Below are 19,586 nucleotides of genomic sequence, written 5' to 3' on the forward strand. Positions count from 1 at the left end.
TGATTACTTTTATTTTAATAAATGTTGCTTACTGTATGTTATGGATGATTCTTTTATGACTTCATTGCTTTCAGGCTTAGCTTAAGGTATTTTCGCGCCCTACATCATAAAATGCGTCTGAATAAACATTGCTGGACAGCAAATAGAGACTTGGACACTGCTTAGAAAATATTTTGCATTTTTAACCTTGTATATAGTACGCGCTAGGGATTTTGACCTTTAAATTTTGGGAAAAAAATGCGGATTATAGTCAAGGATTTACGGTATATAGAAATAGTTGACTTTGGTCAATATTGACTGTTCCCCTCCTTTCTCTCACATTTCTCTGTTTCTTTCTCTAACATCTTTACCAAACTCCTTACTCCTCCTTTGTTTTACCGATTATAACATTTCAAGTAAGGGTTTATACAAAAATTAAAATTAAGGTTTTTATAATGTTGTTGTTTAGCTCCCAGGTCAGCGCCTGATTTACCAGGCCCATGGTCAAAGACATGGCAACCATGACCACCACCACCACTTTCTTTTTCTTTATATATATAATTGCTCTACCTTAAAAATTTCTATATATATATAAATTTTTTTATATATAATGGCATGTAAAAAGCACCATCTGAATGCGGTTGATGCCCCCCTCCCCGGCCCCAACTGGCTCCTATGCCAGTAGCACGTATAAAGCACCATCCAAATGTGGCTGATGCCAGTGGCACATAAAAGCACCCACTTCACTCTTGGAGTGGTTGGCGTTAGGAAGGGTATCCAGCTGTAGAAACATTGCCAGATCAGATTGGAGCCTGGTGCAGCCTCCTGGCTTACTAGTCCCCAGTCAAACTGTCAAACCCATGCCAGCATGGAATACGGACTTTAAACGATGATGATATATCAAGTTAATAGTGTGTGTTTTGAGACAGACTTGTTTGCAATTTCTAGCCAGGAAACTACATAGAAGCTTCCTCATTTGGTTCATATAATGATGTTGGGTAATCTAGAGAGCTATTAACTCACTCAGCTAACTTCGTTTATTATGGTCATTAGAGTAGTTAATAGTTATCTTTAGATCCTTATAAGTAAGAAGTGTAGTTCTAGCTATTCTTATTAATGATCTAATAGCTTCTGTTTTCTATTATTACATTATTGTCTTTTACAGGTGGAGAATGATGCTGATGAATTTTCTCTCTATGTTGTCACGGAAGCTGAGGGTGAGTGCAGCTGGTTGATATCAAACTGTCTTGTTTAAATTAATGTTTATACAATGAAATTTGTTAATATAATGACTGTTATTTCCAGTTCAATGTTAATATAAAGAACAATTTCATCACCTTTACTCCCCAAAACTAAAATGTGTAGTTTTGGGCTAATAGACTGTTCCTTGTAATTTTATCCTTTTTATTTTCTATGAAATATAATCCCTTTTTTCTTACCATAGGGGAAAGGGAAATTGGAATTGGTGAGATCCCTTTGGAAGTACGTCTGAGACTGGGTGCTGATGAAACAAATGCCAAAATCTTTATACGGGAGAAAGATTATGTGGGCTCAGTTGTCGTTCCTGAAGAAGTTGAACCAATAGAAGAGAAGACCTGTTATTTACCAACTGAAGTAAGTGTTCAATGTCTTTGTGTATGCATAATCCATAAGTGATCGATTTCACCTGCTTCACTGCTACTGCAGTGAGTGGTGCAGCATTCTTACACGGCCCCCAATTCCTCTTACATAGAGTCTGAGTTAAGCAGCAGCAGCTTCCCCTTTTCTCGTTGGTCTCCCTACAATTCTGGCTACGTTCACACATGTCTGCCATGAATTTTCTCTTATCTTCTGCTGATCTATCTTCAAAGTTGTCAATGTTAAGAGCAAGTAGTTGAGGAGTTTGTTAAGCATACCACAACCATGTAGTATGTGATTCTGGGTTCAATCCCACTGCACGGCACCTTGTGTAAGTGCTGTCTTTTACCATAGTCTTTGATTGTTGACCATTTTGTGAGTGAAATATGCCCAACATAAACCATATGGCAACTCATCATGTGTTTGTGTGTGTGTGTGCATACACACATGGTGATGGCAGTTTCTTTGTACCCAAAGATCATAAGGAAGACCAGCAATCCCTTATATGGCTGTGTAAACCAATCCTTGAATAGCAAGCTCTGGTCCTCATGGGGCATTATGTACACTATGGTCACTTGAGGGTTGTGACAATGACTCTTTTCTTCTTTAGGATTTCTCATCTGCTGCAGTTGCTCTGGCTGTCTCAAAATCCCTCTTACCTGGATGAGCTGGTCTTTGAAACACTTCTTAGGGGTTCCGATGTCACTTTTGCCCTGGCTGAGCTCACTGTAGAATACAGTCTTTGACATTCTGAATTTGGTCTCAAGCATTTGACATTGCCTGCCCATCTGAGCAACAGCATGGTTACAATGCTTGGGACCTTGGCTTGCTGGAGGACTTTGTTGTTTGTGATGTGCTCCCTCCATGAGATGTCCTGGATAGAGTGAAGGCATCTCAGGAAGTGGAGGTGGTCCAACAGCTTGACTTGTTTCCTCTACAGCATCCAAGCTTCTGGCCCTTAGGGGACAGTAATGATGACAACAGCCTGATAGACTTTGATCCTGGTAGACGGGTTCAGTACACGGTTCTGCCAGACATTGCTTCTGCAATTGTCCAAAGAAGGTGTTAGCTTTGGCAATGTGGTTGTCAACATTAAGGCGGCGAGCTGGCAGAATCGTTAGCATGCTGGGCGAAATGCTTAGTGGTATTTCGTCTGTCTTTATGTTCTGAGTTCAAATTCCGCCGAGGTCAACTTTGCTTTTCATCCTTTCAGGGTCGATAAATTAAGTACCAGTTGCGTACTGGGGTCGATTTAATTGACTAACCCTCTCCCCAAAAATTTCGGGCCTAGTGCCTAGAATAAAAAAGAATGTGGTTGTCAACATCCTTTTCACAGTTTGCATCATTAGAAATAACACTCACCAGAAGAGAAGTGTTCAACTGTATTTAGTGGGGGGGGGGGGTAATGCTAATTTGCAGTGTTTGGTATGTGGCATATAACATCTGTGTACACACATGTGTGCATGCATGCATAGTTGAAGTGGATCCATGACAGAGGAAGACCACTTCCAGAACTCAGAGTGTGCAAATGTTGCCAGAATCCAGAAGTTCCTCTGTATGAATTTGAGTGGACACAGTGTTGCACAGCATTGAATCCTCTTTCCAACAGAATCAGCCATAAAACCAGTGGCACAAGAGAGGTTGAAACAACCAGAAACCAATTGCACTTCAGATTATTCTTGTTTTTTTTATATATGTTTATCTTCTCTTAGAAGTAAGTTCTAATGAGAATCCAGGGGTCCTTCCCTCCCAGCGGTTCACATGCTAATTAATCTGACTCTAGTATAGAATAGACCCGGGAACAATAGTAGCCAAGAGTTGGTTCCAAACCCCTCAAAACTACTGGGTACAGTTTAACCCTTTCGTTACCAACCCGGTTAAAACCAGTTCTGTCTTTGAGTACAAATGTCTTATTTTCATAAGTTTTTAATTAAAATCTTCCACCAAACCTTAGTCACAATTTACATTCCTAACACTAGCTTAATGATAGCTAAATTATTTTACTAAATTCTTTGTTATATTTAAAGTAATTGAAAGACACACAGAGTATCTCAAAATAAATACAATTACGGAAGGAAATTGCTATTTGTAAATCTCACAACGATAGATATTCAGCAACAGTACTTTGGAGTAAAGATTATTTGCCAACATAACATGGCAGTTCTGGTTTAGGACGAATGTTGCTGTAAATTAGCCCCAGGAGACATTGTCTCCAGTTGGCTGTACGACACGATCTGTGTCCTTATATTTTTGAACAATTATTCTGTGCTGATGAAGAGAAATAACCTGGAAATCGCGATACACAGATATTGTTTTGAGCTGAGTGGGGTATGCTAGATTCCCTTGTTTGAAAATATAAGGACACAGATCGTGTTGTGAAAGGGTTAAACTCGTATCCACGAATACATCTCTATGCACAAGCTTTGCTGTGTGGCTAAACTCTTCACTTTGCAACCACATGATTTTGTGCATAGTGTCACTGAGCAGCATCTTGGGCTAGTGTCTTCTGCCATAGCCTCAGGCTGACCAATACTTTGTGAGTTTGGTTGGCAGAAACTGAAAAGCCTGACGTCTGTCTGTTTCTGTCTCCTTGTCATGACAGCAAACTAACATCACCATCACATGAGTTGCTTATTATAAGCTCCTGTGAAAACATCTGAACTAAGGGGAAATATTACCTGGCTTGGAAAGAGGCAACAGTTGGCAACAAGAAAGAGCATCTAACTGTAGAAAAACTGATTCACCGAATCCTGTCTAATTCATGCAATTATCTAAAGGTAGACATTAAAGCAATGATGATGGCAGTGATGGAGGTAGTGGCTGCAGTCTTGTTGTCAGAAAATACTTGAACATGGAATGCCTATAAAGACATCCTATCTAGGAGAGTAGTAATAACACTGAAAGAAGTTGTAACAGGGGAGAAAGATGTCTTTAGTTCAGTTACAGATTATATCTCTTCTGTTGCTGATATGATAAAAATTTAACTAAATCAAAAATTTAGACATCTTTTAATTGTGCTTCAAATTTGAATGGCTGAGCAATATGAAGGGCATCCAGATTTTAGAACAGTTGAGCCAATAAACCTCACTCCGATACAAGCATGAAAAGAAATGGAGGTAAACCACAGAACTTGGAACTGTGGCATCCCTGTAAATTTTATACCTTTTAAATCATTATCATCATCATCATCATCATTTAACATCCTTTTTCCCTGCTGGCATGGGTTGGACAGGAGCTGCACCCAGTTGCATAATTGTTTTGGCATAGTTTCTACAGCTGGATACCCTTCCTAAACCCTTTTAACATTCTTTTCAGACAACTATCAACTTATTCAGTTTTTAAAAGTTACAATATTTGGGAAATTCTCTTGTATTCATTTTATTTTATTATCCCCCCCCCCTTACCATTCAGAGATTGTGTAGAAACACTGTCTGTCTTAGAGATTTCTGAAAAGCTGTGCTGCATAAATACTGTCATTGAAATGGAAAATGTTTTGTTAAATGCCATGTTGTCTTTTTTTATTTTGTTCATTAGGCCCAGCATACTCTGGAAGCTGTAACTAAAGGATCTTTTGAAATGAATATCGTTAGTAAACTGAGCAATTTTATTCTGCAATGCTCTAATCTTGGTTTCGGTTACTTATAGCCTTAGAATATCTTTCTGCACCAAGACATAGCTATCAAAGTTCGTTTCCATTAGAGTGGTTTATAACATATTATCCTAACAATATTCATTTCTTTTCTAACTTGCTAATATCTTTTCCTCCTTTTCAATTCTGGTTCTTTAAACCACTCTAAGGGTAAACAGCTGCTTGGTGCTGTCTTGTTATTTTTTTTTTTTTTTTTACCTGTTCTAGCTTAGAAATAAAGCAAATCAGAAAAAAAAAAAAAAGCTTTTTTAATTTCCTCTGGTCTGAAGCTATCAAAACAAGAATGTCCTTCTGATCACTTCATATATTTCTGTCCCCTTTTCATTGAAATAGATATTTTGCTATTATTACAAGTTTTCTATTTTCCCCTCCTAATCTGACACAGTTAATGCCTTTACATTCCCCATCTATTAGAAATAGTCAACGACATTCTTGTTTTGATTTCATATTCTCAATAATAGCTTCTTATAAATTGCTTTCCTAATAACTACCTATTCCTATGTTTTCTGTAAGATAGTTATCTGAAACTAATCTTAATCTCCTTAAAATCTAAAAATCTGGCTCTTAATTTTCACTAATAACTACAAGCAAACTTCTTCACTACTTCCAATTATTAACTATGACCAGTTAAAGCTCTGACTAATCTCATTCTCTTACATACAGTTGGTTCTAAATACTTCTTTGGTTTTCATTCTGTATATAATCAAACCATTCACAAATGTAAGAGCATGTTAACAGATTGTGCATGTGTCTCTCTCATCTAGCTGTCTTTGTTACTCTTTCAAACTAAAAAGGGTGAAAACATGTACAACATAGTTTGATTTCTTTAACATTCCAATTTGATTACATTTTTGTAGATTATGATATTGTACTCTTAGGCTAATTAAATAAAATATTTGATAGTTTGTCATAAACCAGAGAATAACATGTTTCCATAAATAAAGGCGTTGTGGTATTTTTGTTACCCAAATTGTTATAATAGAGCATTGTTAATTTTTAGAATTGGTTTCCTTTGTCAGCTTGACTTGCTATTAATATTTTCAAACATACTTTACCATTTTAGCATAATAAAGATGTGCTGCAATCATTTACTACAGTAACAGGAATAATTATCACCGGAATGTTCTTTTTTCTTTTTTTTTTTTGTTACTGCAGTATTAATGTTAATTGGAGTTTTTTTTTATGTTGTTTTTAATATAGATCTCAGTGAAGACTTTTTATTATTTTTTATTTTAAACATATTTTGTGTTTTTTTTTTCTTTTTTAAGGTAGAGCAATTAATAGCCTTACCTGAAGCTGTATTAAAAGGTTTACTACAGAAATTTTTTGATGATGAAGAAAAAGATGTAGAGAAAATCAAGGATAAGTAAGTATTTGATTACTTGTTAATTAAGTTAAAACAGGTTTAAACGATAAAGGATTTATGTTCAAATGTGCCAGCTCTGACCTTTCACACCTACCTTACAATGTCATTCTAAAAATAATTACCATCATCAAAATCCCAAAGCTATAAAACGATTCATAATTAATTCAAAACAATGTGAATAAATAAGCATTACATTTGACGAAGTAATCTGAATGTTAGAATTAAGTTAATGATTGTGGCAATTAATGATTTACAGAAAGTCAATTAATTACTCTGCATTTATATGCAATTGGTTTTGCTGGCATGAAAGGCAAAAAAACCTTTGTCCAAACATAGTTGAATTTTTTTTTTTTTTTTCCCTGTAAAAATAAAAATTTATACTTTGCTGAAATAACTTTTTTAAGTTGGGAACCCTTTTCATTAAAAAAACTCTTTGTTATAAATGGAAAAACAATCCATCAGTGAGAGGAAGCTGAAAGCAAGGAAAATTATGTGGCAGTTTTCTTTTGAATAAAATATTATAAACTAGTTTTGGTGACTGCCTAGTTAACAAGGTGATAGAGAAAACTATATTTTGAGGGTTCCAAGTTCAAATTCTCTTGGAACTTAGCAATCTCCTGCATCATCAGTTCATGTATGAGTTGTGACTATAATAAAAATCTAATTATTGTCTCAATTCATTCAACAAAAAAGGAGGACACCCTTTACAAGAAATCATTAAGGAATTACTCTTAAAAGGGTTTTGTTAGGATTGTGGCATAAATGAGTCTTAAAATGTGCAACAACACTAAACAGTATTTTGTGTTTGAAAATTTCAAGTTTATATTTCTCCATACCCAAACATCATCTCACAGGATACTGGAAATAATTGACACTTGTTCACTATTGTTAGCATTGTATAAAATGGTGCCGAGCTGGCAGGATCGTTAGCACACCGGGCGAAATGCTTAGCAGTATTTTGTCTGTTGTTACATTCTGAGTTCAAATTCTGCTGGTGTCGACTTTGCTTTTCTTCCTTTCGGGGTCGATTAAATAAGTACCAGTTATGCACTGAGGTCGATGTAATCAACTTAATCCCTTCCCCCAAATTTGAGGCCTTGTCCTTTCCAGTAGAAAGGATTATCATGTAATGTCAAGACAAGGAGACACAAACTTACACACTGGATTCTAAGCATTCTAAGAAATGTAGTTCCAAGATACATCTCATGGTTGCTCTCAGATGCATCATCTGTGATGTTTCTGAAGGTTTTTGGGGGTTTTGTGTTGTTCAATATCAGATTTATTTACCTAGCTGATTATGTCCCAGGTTGCACCCCAATAGCAAGAAACCAGTGGTCTACCCTCTTTATCTAAAGCCATTTTAACCACCTTTTCTGCAATTTCAGAGATAGAATTCCTCCACCCTACCATCTTGTTGCTGCACCAAATAAGTCCAATCCTAGTCAGAACTTTGCAGAATGAACATCCTTCAAAACCCCAGCAATCTGTTTCAGTTGCCTTGCATCGTTCTTGCCAGCTCTGGTTTCTGCACCAAGAAAATAATAATTTCTACTAAACTGACAGGACAGCACTTTATATATACCCTTGTTCCACAATATATTCAGTGTGTAGTGTTTGATTAGCTCTCCTCATATATTTTCAAGATGATTTGGATGTCACTAGGAAAATAGGCAACTAGCAAAGATTGAGATAGGACTAAGTAGTGAGACAGCAAATAAGGGAGAGAGAAAGAAGAGATGTTGTTTGCTGTTGTTATGTTTAGGTTTTTCAACAAGAAAAATCTATTGAGCTCTTCTGAAAACAACTGATGCTAAGATTATCATACAATGTCTGTTTCAATTGCTGTAATTTACGTTTCTTTTATTTCTTCCAGGTACATAAAGGCACGGACTGTGATAAAAAATTATCTAGCTGATATCAAACCCGTTTCTGAACTATAATACCTCTTTATTTTGTCTTCCTGTGGCTGTTACAAAGAAATGCCCACTGCATCTATCTTTTGGTCATTTCTCACCACATGTACCATACATCCATTGCTGACTCAGGCAAAGCAATGTCTTGTTCAAGACATTGCCTAAACATTGATAAATTGGTTGTGAAATCTATATTAAAAAGATGCAGCAGCTGCAACTAATTGCAATCTCCTGTCAAAGACAACAAATGACTGTGATCAAGGTAAAAATATTCACAAGGTATTAATAATCCATTAAGAACGAAGCCTCTTAAATCTCTGCCTTATTACATAAAAATCAAAACTTCAATTAGGAGCAGTAAATAAGGTAGACTCATTGAAGGTAAACTGCTGAGATGTTTGTTTATAAAAACATTTATGTTAAAGTACTCATTAGAGCATATCATTGACTTAATTAATTGCTCACTGAAATGAAATTTGTCTTGATTAGCTGAAAATTTTCAATTACATTTTCATTTCATTATAAAGCACATCATCTCAATATTCCACACACAAGTGACATAGATATCCAATATCTATCATAATATTATTCAATATTTAAAAAAAAAATTTTCTTTTTCTCTTGCACAATCATAACAAACAGACTGGGCCAGGTTTCTTCCCATCATTAACATCTCACACAGCCTTTTCTCATTTTTTAAAGAGAAAGTGTTCCTTATGCAAATAGTTACCCACCCTCCATCAAATGCCAATAAAATTCAGTATTGCAAACAGATTAATAACATAACAACACAATGCCTCTGTCTCTTGTTCATAATACTAGCACTTATTTCTTGAAAAACCACCCTATCCCCCTCCTTCTGAACAGTGTTTCTTTTGAACTACACCTCTAAGCTCAAATCCTCACATCACATCATATTTCTGAAGTCAACAATTTTTTTTCTCCACTAACCATAATGTTTTTTTTTTGTTGTTTTTTTTTTTAATAACTCTAACATATTTGAACTGCTAATAGTGAAATTGGTCTTATTCTACATTGGACTGTGTCGACTATCTGAGCCCAAACACTCTAGGAATATAACTCATTTTAATGGATTACAATGAAATTCAAGAGGTTTACCTTGTTCTCTGAGGCAAAGGATTCAAAGGGACTGCAACCCCCACACCCCCCAAAAAACTGATCTTTTCTTTTTTTTTTCATCTGGCTGGGAGAAATATTTTGTTGAACTAATCTATCAGCCGACCATCTTTAAAAAAACAACTTTTTAAATGACAATATCAAATCCCTCCCTAAAATAAATGTAGAAATCCAGTCTTGAGTTGTTTTTCTTATACATCTATTTTATTTTTAGTGCTGTATCTGAGCACTTCTCTCATCATCCTTGTTTATTCATTTCTCTATGCTTGTATGGGTTCAATGCAGATTACTGGGGCTGATTTTTCTACAGCAAGATACCTTTCCAGGAAAGGTAGTATTTCTCCAAACCCAAACGTCATCTCACAGGATACTGGAAATAATTGACACTTGTTCACTATTGTTAGCATCTTGCAATATGGTGGTGAACTGGGAGGATCGTTAGCACACCGGGCGAGATGCTTAGCGGTATTTTGTCTGTTGCTACATTCTGCTGGCATCAACTTTGCTCTTCTTCCTTTCAGGGTCGATTAAATAAGTACCAGTTATGCACTGAGGTCGATGTAATCGACTTAATCCCTTCCCCCAAATTTGAACTCTTGTCCTTTCCAGTAGAAAGGATTATCATGTAATGTCAAGACAAGGAGACACAAACTTACACACTGGATTTTTTTACTTTCCTTTTACCAGTTCCCCTTGCAAGGCTATGATAGAAGGCACCTGCTCAAGGTGCCACACAATGAGAGTGAACCCAGAACCATGTGGTTGAGAAACAAGCTTCTTACCACACAGTCATGCCTGCACATTTTTTTAGGTTTGTTCTGCCCAGTCAGAGAGTAAACAATGGTTTCACACCTATATAGTGCTTAATTCCAGAAAACTATAGAGGCTAAGCTTTGGGTTATCCCCCCCTTAGACCGGTATCTATCTAAGATATCCGAGCCTGGGAGCATTTCTCTAGTTGGAAATTACAGTGTTTTTAATGTAGTCTTTTCGTCCACCCCAGATAGATTTAGCAAGAAATTCGATAGAATTAGAAAATAACTCAGGTAAAACAGTCAAAGAAAGGGAAATATTTTATTGAACTGAAAACGGATACAAAATGACATCTGTTCATCAGAAAACAGCCTGAATTTCTAATACTAACAGTAATCACTTGAAAGACCTTGTATGAGCATATCAAAGAGGGAAGCGGTTGTCCTGGTTCTCAAATTCCTTAATTGTACAATTTGAAAAATTACAAGTTCTTTATTTTTTTTTTTTTAATAAAACTTTGATTGTTAAAAAAAAAAACAATTTCATTCATTTCCTGATCTAAAGCAAAATGAAGGGGAAAAAAATTTGTTTTTAATGATATATCCCAGTTTATCACTGATCTGGGATAACACAGAATGCTGAATTGTGAACCATGTTACTTTTATGAATTGATCTGTGAAAACGGGGTCAGTGATCAAAGATTCTGCTTTGACCACAAAAGCACACCCCCAGTAACCACTCACAATACTCAAGATGACTTGATCTCTTGCAACAAAACCTATTTCCTGTCCTCATATCTTCTCTTTTATTTTAACAGTGGGTTTTAAAACCAGCCAATTGTAATAAGTAAGGATTGATATATGTACGAAATATCTGAATCATCAGTTTATCAAATCTGTGCTCCTGGTATATAACATTTAACATCCGCTTTCCATGCTGACATGGCTTGGACGGTTTGACAGGAGCCATACCAAGCTCTGTCTGTTTTGGCATGTTTTCTATGGCTGGATGCCCTTCCTAATACCAACCACTTTACAGAGTGTACTGGGTGCATTTTTTTGCATGGCACCAGCACAAAGAGGGTCCCTGAACTGGGGGTGCCAGTTGGTAAGAGATCAGAGGGACATGAAAAAGGGTCTTGTAGTTGAGTACATGAATACTCCAGTTGAAAAAAGGTGAGTGAGAGAGTAAGATAAAGAGAGCAGATGTGTGAAAGAGTAATAAGAGGAGAGCAATAGTGAGAGAGAGAGGGTGGTGTAGCTCTTTAAACTGTAAAAAGCAAATGGGATCCAAATTTAACTTGACCAGTTTCTTGTTTTTAGTTTTCAACTGATTGAACCACAAATTTATAGATAAATATTTCAAGAGACGGGTAGACATTTTGGCATCAGATGTTTTAGTGTTTCTCTTATTCTCTCTCTGAAAATCTGCTTATGTAGGTGTAATGTCTCACGTTACCTGTATATTCCTGCGAGTGAGTATGTTTGCCTTCCAGCACCAAAGCAGGTTGAATGCCAAACTGTCAATGCCTAAACAGCGATGCCCTATTGTCTCACTCCACAAAGTGAACGTAAGTCTTGGAAAGATTCACCTTCCAATAATGCTGTTGTATAGACACGAGACCAGTGAAGAGAGTAAAGTCAATTGCATTGATAGTATTTGAGTTGGCACTTAGGGAAAAGAGAAACACTGGGAAGGGGTCTGAACCCAGGATATAAGCTGTAACAAAGTGCCACAAACTATTCTTAGGGATGCTCTACCAAGCCACAGCCCTTCATTAAAATGTTAACAGGAAATGATGAATGAGAAAATGTCATAAGCAGTAATCTGATATTGTTAAGGAATAATAAATGTTATAAAATTAGAAAAATCCTGCAGTAACAACAAATTTCACAGCCGCTTTTTTTTTTTTTTTTTTTCCTTTTTTAATGAACATTTAACAGAAATAATTAAAAATCTGACAAAGCCATAGATTTTGATCAAATAATGTAAAATATTACATAGCAATGAGTGGTCCCTTATAAAATGTCCAGTATAAAACTGTCGGGTAATTTTATACATTGTGAATGAATAGTATTGTTGAAAAAGTACCGTATCTGATGGCCTATAAGACGCACCTTTTTTTTTTTTCCTGCACTCAAATCTCGCGACTTGGCCGAAAGTGGTAATTTATTTTACAAAAGTATAGCCTAGGCTAGGGTGCGTCCTAAGTACTTGTGTGTCTTATATGCCATCAAATACAACAATTGCCACACTTTTTATCCACAGAAGAAATACATTGCTGAACACTAAATCTTAATGTAAAGAAGAGCCACGAAGGCAAGGGAAATCGTAGTCGTGGCTGATGCTGGTGTCGCATAAAAAGCACTCTTCAAGCATTGGGCCTTACGGAGGCAAAGTGGCTGAGCTTTCAAGGCAATGACCAAAACCTTTGGCATAAAGTTGTGCTTGAGAAGAAGAACCATCAAACCAAGTAAAATTGTGGCAGATAGCAGTGTCACACAAATGGCACTCATTACTCTCTGAGTGGTTGGCATTAGGAAGGGCATCTAGCCATATAGCCATGCCAAATCAGCCTGGAGCCTTCCAGCCCTGGTCAAACTGTCCAACCCATGCCAGCATGGACAATGGACATTAAATGATGGGGACGATTATGTAAAGACATCACATTTCATTACCAATGGAAATGTAATTCAAAGATGACTTCACCTTCAATATATGCGCACAAAAAAACGACAAAGTTTTAAAAATATAAGCAATTAGATAATACCATTGTTTCTTTCTTCCTCCAATTTAAAATAATCTTATAAACAAATTATGATGATCATCATTTTAACATCCACTTTCTTCTGCTTGCATGGCTTCAACAGATGTTTATTGAGGCAGATTTTTCTGTGGTCAGATACTCTTCCTATTAAGTAGGTTACATTTGCCCCTTGGTCAGACTTGTATTCACAGAGTATTTCAAATGCATGGCAGTGTCCCTTATTCACAACAATTACCCGTGTCAAGACAAAGATGGAGGGACAGACACACAAGCCACAGATACGTGACAGGCTTCTTTCAGTTTCTGTCTACTCAATCCATTCAGAGGGCTTTCATTAGCCAAGGCGACTCACGGTGGGACTGAACTTAAAACCATGTGGTTGAGGAAGCACACGTCTTAACCACATTCCTGGGCCTATGAGCAATTCCTCAAATAATTCAATATTTTCTTATTTCATTATTTATAGACGATGTATTGAATCCTTCTCACAGAACTACATTGTTTCTTTGTAGGATACAGAATTACTGGAGACTGTTAATTCATTACTTCATGTCTTATTCTTTTTGGAAGATTTCTAAAAATTTTCAGAGCATAAAACGGTTTGTTTCCATGTTTTACAATACATTTACTCAGTGGATAAAAAAAAAAGGGAAAAAAAACCATGACAGATTTGTCAGGTAAATGTCATTACTTTGTGATGAATTTACAGCAAACTCCAACAGCCACACCTTCATGAGGTGAAGCAGTTTGCTAAAAACGAAGCTGCTTCCTTATGACTTATCTCTCTCTCCCCATCATCTCAATTGTTTATCTCAATGATGAAGTGGACCTTCTCAAAAGTTAAACATTTTCAGTGGATTTCAAGCACAGTTTATCAACTGATCCATCCACTCTGATATTTTGTTGTTACTTTTGATAATATTAAAATAAGCTACCTGAATCTTTAGATTCACGTAGCTTATTTTATATTATTATTATATACCATGTCCGAAAGTGTTAAAAGCTGTGAAAGCATAAAAATAAAAAGCAGTAAACGAGACGGTCAGCAGCAAGAGACGGAACAACCAGTTTGTATCTGTTGCTGCGTTGGACTGGAGCTGACTTGCTGGAGTTGATATTTTATTAATTAGCAATTTTATAACTCTGTAAGTAGCCTTTTTAAATAGTTAATTAGACTGTCCAATCCAATTAAATAATTATTGTCCCTTTCACATGTTGCATACACATGACTGAAATCAATCATCTTCACTTTGACACAAGAATCTCTTTTGCCATATGAACTCTGCAGAAGATCTTCGATATTTGTCATTGCACGACAATCACCGTTGTTTTTGTTTACAATAGAATGATTTGATGGAGGTAATTGGGACACTGCTGCTAAATGCTGCTTACAAGGCCAAAGCCCTTCATAAATGCACAGTAAGGAAGAGGAATAAAATGCAAATTTTCGTTGATTTTCAAACCAGTTTTTGATGTCGATGAGCTCAAGTAAGATTGCAAAGACTGCATCTTTGCGTAAACTTTCAGACAAATTAAAATATTCACCAATACCTGGACAGAGAAAAAAATAACAAAAATGTAGATTCCAATTTGGAAAAACTGCAAAATAATATTTTTTGTTAAATTTCTCAATATTTGGCAATAGAAAATTGAACTGATTTTCAATTAATATCCCTACTTGGGGAGATATCTTTTACTTGTGGCCATGCTGGGGCAATAGTAGAAAACATTTGTCCAAGATGCCACACACAATGGGACAGAATCTGTAGTTGGGAATTAAGTGATAAACAAGTAAAAGATAGCAAAATGTCTAGGATTCAAAACTTTCAGCAATTGTCTGCTTTAGAAAATATTTAGTTAAAGATAAAATACAATAATAAACAAACCTTCTTCTAAAATTCGAAACTGGTCAAGTTGCAGAAGCTTCTTTCGACAGGGGAAATGAAAGGTATCAGTTGAAGGACGATACACCTGTAACACCATTTACAACAGAAATATTAAATTCTACTACATTTATATTTCCATTTATATTCTAAGAATGTTGTTACTTCTATAACCATTTCTTTAAATAGTTAAAGAAATAAAGTATGTTATTCAAGAAAATTACAATACTTCATAATGGAGCTGATAAATGGTAAAAAATTTTTATTACATTGTGAAAAATATTAACCTTCACATTGTCTGTGGGTGGCACGTAAAAAGCACCTACTACACTCATGGAGTGGTTGGCGTTAGGAAGGGCATCCAGCCGTAGAAACATTGCCAGATCAGACTGGGCCTGGTGCAGCCTTCTGGCTTGCCAGACCCCAGTTGCACCGTCCAACCCATGCCAGCATGGAAAGCGGACGCTAAATGATGATGATGATTGTGGTAGTTTAATTCCTTACTTCTATGTATGTTACCTCTTAGATCTGAAATGTTCATATTTAAATCAAAACATCATGATAGATTGCTAGCCACTAAACCCTTTTTATTTTCTCTCCCTGTTTCTTTCAATGTTCCTTTCTGTCAAAGAGCATAGGCTCGAAATGTAAAAGACTTTCTCACTTCCCAAGCATTAAACTAATACATCTCTTTGTTGTTTACACACCTGTCTTCATCTTTTGTTTTTTGTTTTTTTTTGTAAATTCTCATAAAGCCATTTGTAAAGATTTGTTACAATTCCAGCTTATAATGAGAATGTTAGTTTTAAATCGCTACAAATTCTTGATTATTTTCAAAAATTCAAAATTAGCTCTTAAAGTCTTGCAGGGCTCACTTTACGTGAATCTCAATCCTCTTAGAAAGAGGATATTTCGACAAATTGTAACCAGTCCAGTACAAAGATCCTACCATATGAATTTGGATAAAATTTGATGATACAATTACAATTATTGTTGGAGTACATTGTGAATGTGGTTTTTACCCGTTGTTTTATTTTTTATTTTTACATGTCACTTTTACCTGCCAAGGTAGGTTGAATACAGTTAAGTTGATTCCACACAGGTGTTTTCACATGCTTTTTTTATTTGTTTCAGTCATTTGACTGTGGCCATGCTGGAGCACCGCCTTTAGTCGAGCAAATCGACCCTAAGACTTATTCTTTGTAAGCCCAGTACTTATTCTACCGGTGTCTCTTGCCGAACTGCTAAGTTACGGGGACGTAAACACACCAGCATCGGTTGTCAAGCGATGTTGGGGGGACAAATACAGACACACAAACATATACATACACATATATACGACGGGATTCTTTCAGTTTCCGTCTACCAAATCCACTCACAAGGCTTTGGTCGGCCCGAGGCTATAGTAGAAGACACTTGCCCATGGTGCCACGCAGTGGGACTGAACCAGGAACCATGTGATTGGTAAGCAAGTCACATACCACACAGCCACGCCTGTTCCTATATGTTTGCAAAATAGCAATTTCCTTGTCTCAACTAAATTTACATCCCAGTTATTCTCTGTAACTTGAAATCCCCACAATTCACACCAGAAAAAGAAATCTGAGATATGCTTTCATCTCTTCCTTTGTAAGGTTTTGTCAGGCCCAACAAATATTATTTACCTTTATTACTAGAACTATGCCCTCCTCATAAAGCCACCAATATGCAGAGACACTACACTTAAAATATGTCAGTAAATTAATGTCATCACTGCCTTTCACTAACCAATGCAATATCAACGGCATATTCACACGGGCATATAGCGTAGTGGTTAAGAGCGCAGGCTACCAGCCCCAAGATTCCAAGTTTGATTCCAGGCAGTGACCTGAATGGTAATAATAATATCGAAAAATACCTTAGGAATGAGAACCCAGGTTCGAAATTTCCCCAAGACACCTGATGAAGACACCTGGAGGGTATTTCAGCCGAAACATTAACAAACAAGATGAGGACAAATATCCGTCAAGCACCATACGATCGTGGCCGTCTGCCAGCCTCGTCTGGCACGTAAAAAGCACCCACTACCCTCACAGAGTGGTTGGCGTTAGGAAAGGCATCCAGCCGTAGAAACACTGCCAGATCAGATTGGAGCCTGGTGCAGCCTTCTGGCTTCCCAGACCCCAGTTGAACCGTCCAACCCATGCTAGCATGGAAAGCGGACGTTAAATGATGATGATATAAATAATGTACATAATTCCTCATCTCTTAAAAATAGGACTGTATGTTCACACTTGCTTAGCATCAATAAATCTCGATTTCATTTAAACAGCTGGTGTATGCAAATGATGCTGAAGTTCTGCACTAATTGTTTTATCCACATCCAAAATTCTCTTTAATTAAACCAGGAAATTCACTGGTTGAGGTATTGACTATCATTATGCTCAAGAATTAAAGAGAGAAACAACTTCTAAAGAAAATCATTCAATAAAAACGCAACAAGTAACACTTTCAGAGACATCCAAGTAAAGTGAGACATTACACACATATCCAAACATAAGCAGATGCTCAGAGGAAGAGAGAGAGAGAGAATAAGAGAAACTAAAACATCTGAGGCCCAAAATGGCTGGGCCAAAATCTCTCTACACTTCTCTTGAAATATTTACTTTCTAAAATGAGACTAAACTTTGTTTTTGATGTAGAAGTGTTTAGTAATAGTTTTCAACTATAGGCGAAGGAGTGGCTGTGTGGTAAGTAGCTTGCTTACCAACCACATGGTTCCGAGTTCAGTCCCATTGCATGGTACCTTGGGCAAGTGTCTTCTACTATAGCCTTGGGCCGACCAATGCCTTGTGAGTGGATTTGGTAGACGGAAACTGAAAGAAGCCCGTCGTATATATGTGTGTGTGTGTATATATATATATATAGATGTATATGTATGTGTGTATATTTATGTGCCTGTGTTTGTTCCCCCACCATCGCTTGACAACTGATGCTGGTGTGTTTATGTCCCTGTAACATAACAATTCGGCAAAAGAGACCGATAGAATAAGTACTAGGCTTACAAAGAAGAAGTCCTGGGGTCGATTTGCTCGACTAAAAAAAGTGGTGCTCCAGCATGGCCATAGTCAAATGACTGAAACAAGTAAAAGAGAACAGCAAACAACATCACTATTTGGTGATGGGAGAGATATTTGTGGTGTGGATCTTTTAAGAATTAATAGAGTGGAAGCACTCCGTCGGTTACGACGACGAGGGTTCCGGTTGATCCGATCAACGGAACAGCCAGTTCACGAAATTAACGTGTAAGTGGCTGAGCACTCCACAGACACGTGTACCCATAACATAGTTCTCGGGGATATTCAGCGTGACACAGAGAGTGACAAGGCCGGCCCCTTGAAATACAGGTACAACAGAAACAGGAAGTAAGAGTGAGAGAAAGTTGTGGTGAAAGAGTACAGCAGGGATCACCCCCCCCCCTCCCAGAGCCTCGTGGAGCTTTAGGTGTTTTCGCTCAATAAACACTCACAACACCCGGTCTGGGAATCGAAACCGCGATCCTACGACTACGAGTCCGCTGCCCTAACCAATGGGCCATTGCGCCTCCAAGAATTAACAGAAATACACAGAAGACCTGGCATTTCTAAAAGAAACCTGGCTGGTTGTAAAGAGTTACTTAAATTTCATAAAGAAGTTTCTTACCCGAAATCCCATTTTAAAACCAACCTCCGTTGAAAACTGATTTTTAATTTTTTCATATTGAATTTTCTCAGCAGAAGCTTCGGGGTCGTAAGTTTGGCTTCCAATCTTGATGTCAGCAATACTAGCTTTTTCAAATTCAACTGTCATATCTTCCAAGTGAAGGTACAGTTCTGTAACAAAATAGAAATTGTAAACATTGTTTAGTTAAGAACAAACCATTACAAGTATTAGTGTTTAGGGTTAGCATAAAGAGTGGGGGATATAATCGACTGAATACACCTGTGTAGATTTAATCAGGAACGAAAGCTACATTCAACTCACAGAAGTCCATCATCATCGTGATTATCTTGTTCCTTTATCCAAACCTGGGCACCAAATCGTTAATTAACAAAGTTAACGATTGACCTTTTAAGTTAACTTTGGAAATCATTATCAGACTAATTAACTTATGTTAGCTTCAATTCAATTGAAGTTAACAGATTTTATAGTTTTGGCACTTTTTAAAGGTGTTTTCAGGAGGGTTTTTAGAAATAAACTGATTTTTTCTTTTTTTCTAGAATAAAAATTAATGTTAACAGTTTGTCAATAACTTTCATTGCATTAAGAAATAACTGGTTAACAGTTATCGAAGTTCATTTTTCGATTTATGGCACCCACCTTTGCCTTTATCCATGCTTGCACGAGCTGGGCAGACTTTACTGCAGCAGATTTCCCATGGCTGGATGCCTTTCCTGCTGCCAACCCTTGTCTGTTTCCAAACAAAGAAATATTTCCCCATGACCAGACATGTTTTTGCAGAAGATTGGAAACGAAGGACATCCATTTACAACAATCACTTGAA

The 19,586-nt window shown here is 36.7% G+C and overlaps 2 protein-coding genes across 10 annotated transcripts in view; one reads left to right on the forward strand and one right to left on the reverse strand.

Moving 5' to 3' along the window:
* LOC115213791 overlaps positions 1-9,837 on the forward strand; it is a 182,545-nt gene extending 172,708 nt beyond the window's left edge. For 4 of the 5 annotated variants that reach the window (XM_036505052.1, XM_036505051.1, XM_036505053.1 and 1 more), the window contains 5 exons: positions 1,145-1,196; positions 1,424-1,593; positions 5,131-5,181; positions 6,514-6,611; positions 8,485-9,837. In XM_036505052.1, coding sequence (XP_036360945.1) covers positions 1,145-1,196; positions 1,424-1,593; positions 5,131-5,181; positions 6,514-6,611; positions 8,485-8,551 — 438 coding nt within the window. In that variant the 3' untranslated portion in view covers positions 8,552-9,837. The remainder of the gene's footprint in view (positions 1-1,144; positions 1,197-1,423; positions 1,594-5,130; positions 5,182-6,513; positions 6,612-8,484) is intronic. The other variant, XM_036505054.1, reaches the window with a different exon arrangement.
* A 3,472-nt stretch (positions 9,838-13,309) lies between these two features.
* The window catches only part of LOC115213900 (inositol polyphosphate multikinase-like), a 30,673-nt gene continuing 24,396 nt past the window's right edge, over positions 13,310-19,586 (reverse strand). For 4 of the 5 annotated variants that reach the window (XM_036505056.1, XM_029782877.2, XM_029782876.2 and 1 more), the window contains 3 exons: positions 18,746-18,915; positions 15,068-15,152; positions 13,310-14,732 (listed from right to left, as the gene is read on the reverse strand). In XM_036505056.1, the coding sequence (XP_036360949.1) occupies positions 14,317-14,732; positions 15,068-15,152; positions 18,746-18,915 (671 nt within the window). In that variant the 3' untranslated portion in view covers positions 13,310-14,316. The remainder of the gene's footprint in view (positions 14,733-15,067; positions 15,153-18,745; positions 18,916-19,586) is intronic. The other variant, XR_005000204.1, reaches the window with a different exon arrangement.

Source organism: Octopus sinensis, linkage group LG7, assembly GCF_006345805.1.
Source record: "Octopus sinensis linkage group LG7, ASM634580v1, whole genome shotgun sequence".
Lineage (NCBI taxonomy): Eukaryota > Metazoa > Mollusca > Cephalopoda > Octopoda > Octopodidae > Octopus > Octopus sinensis.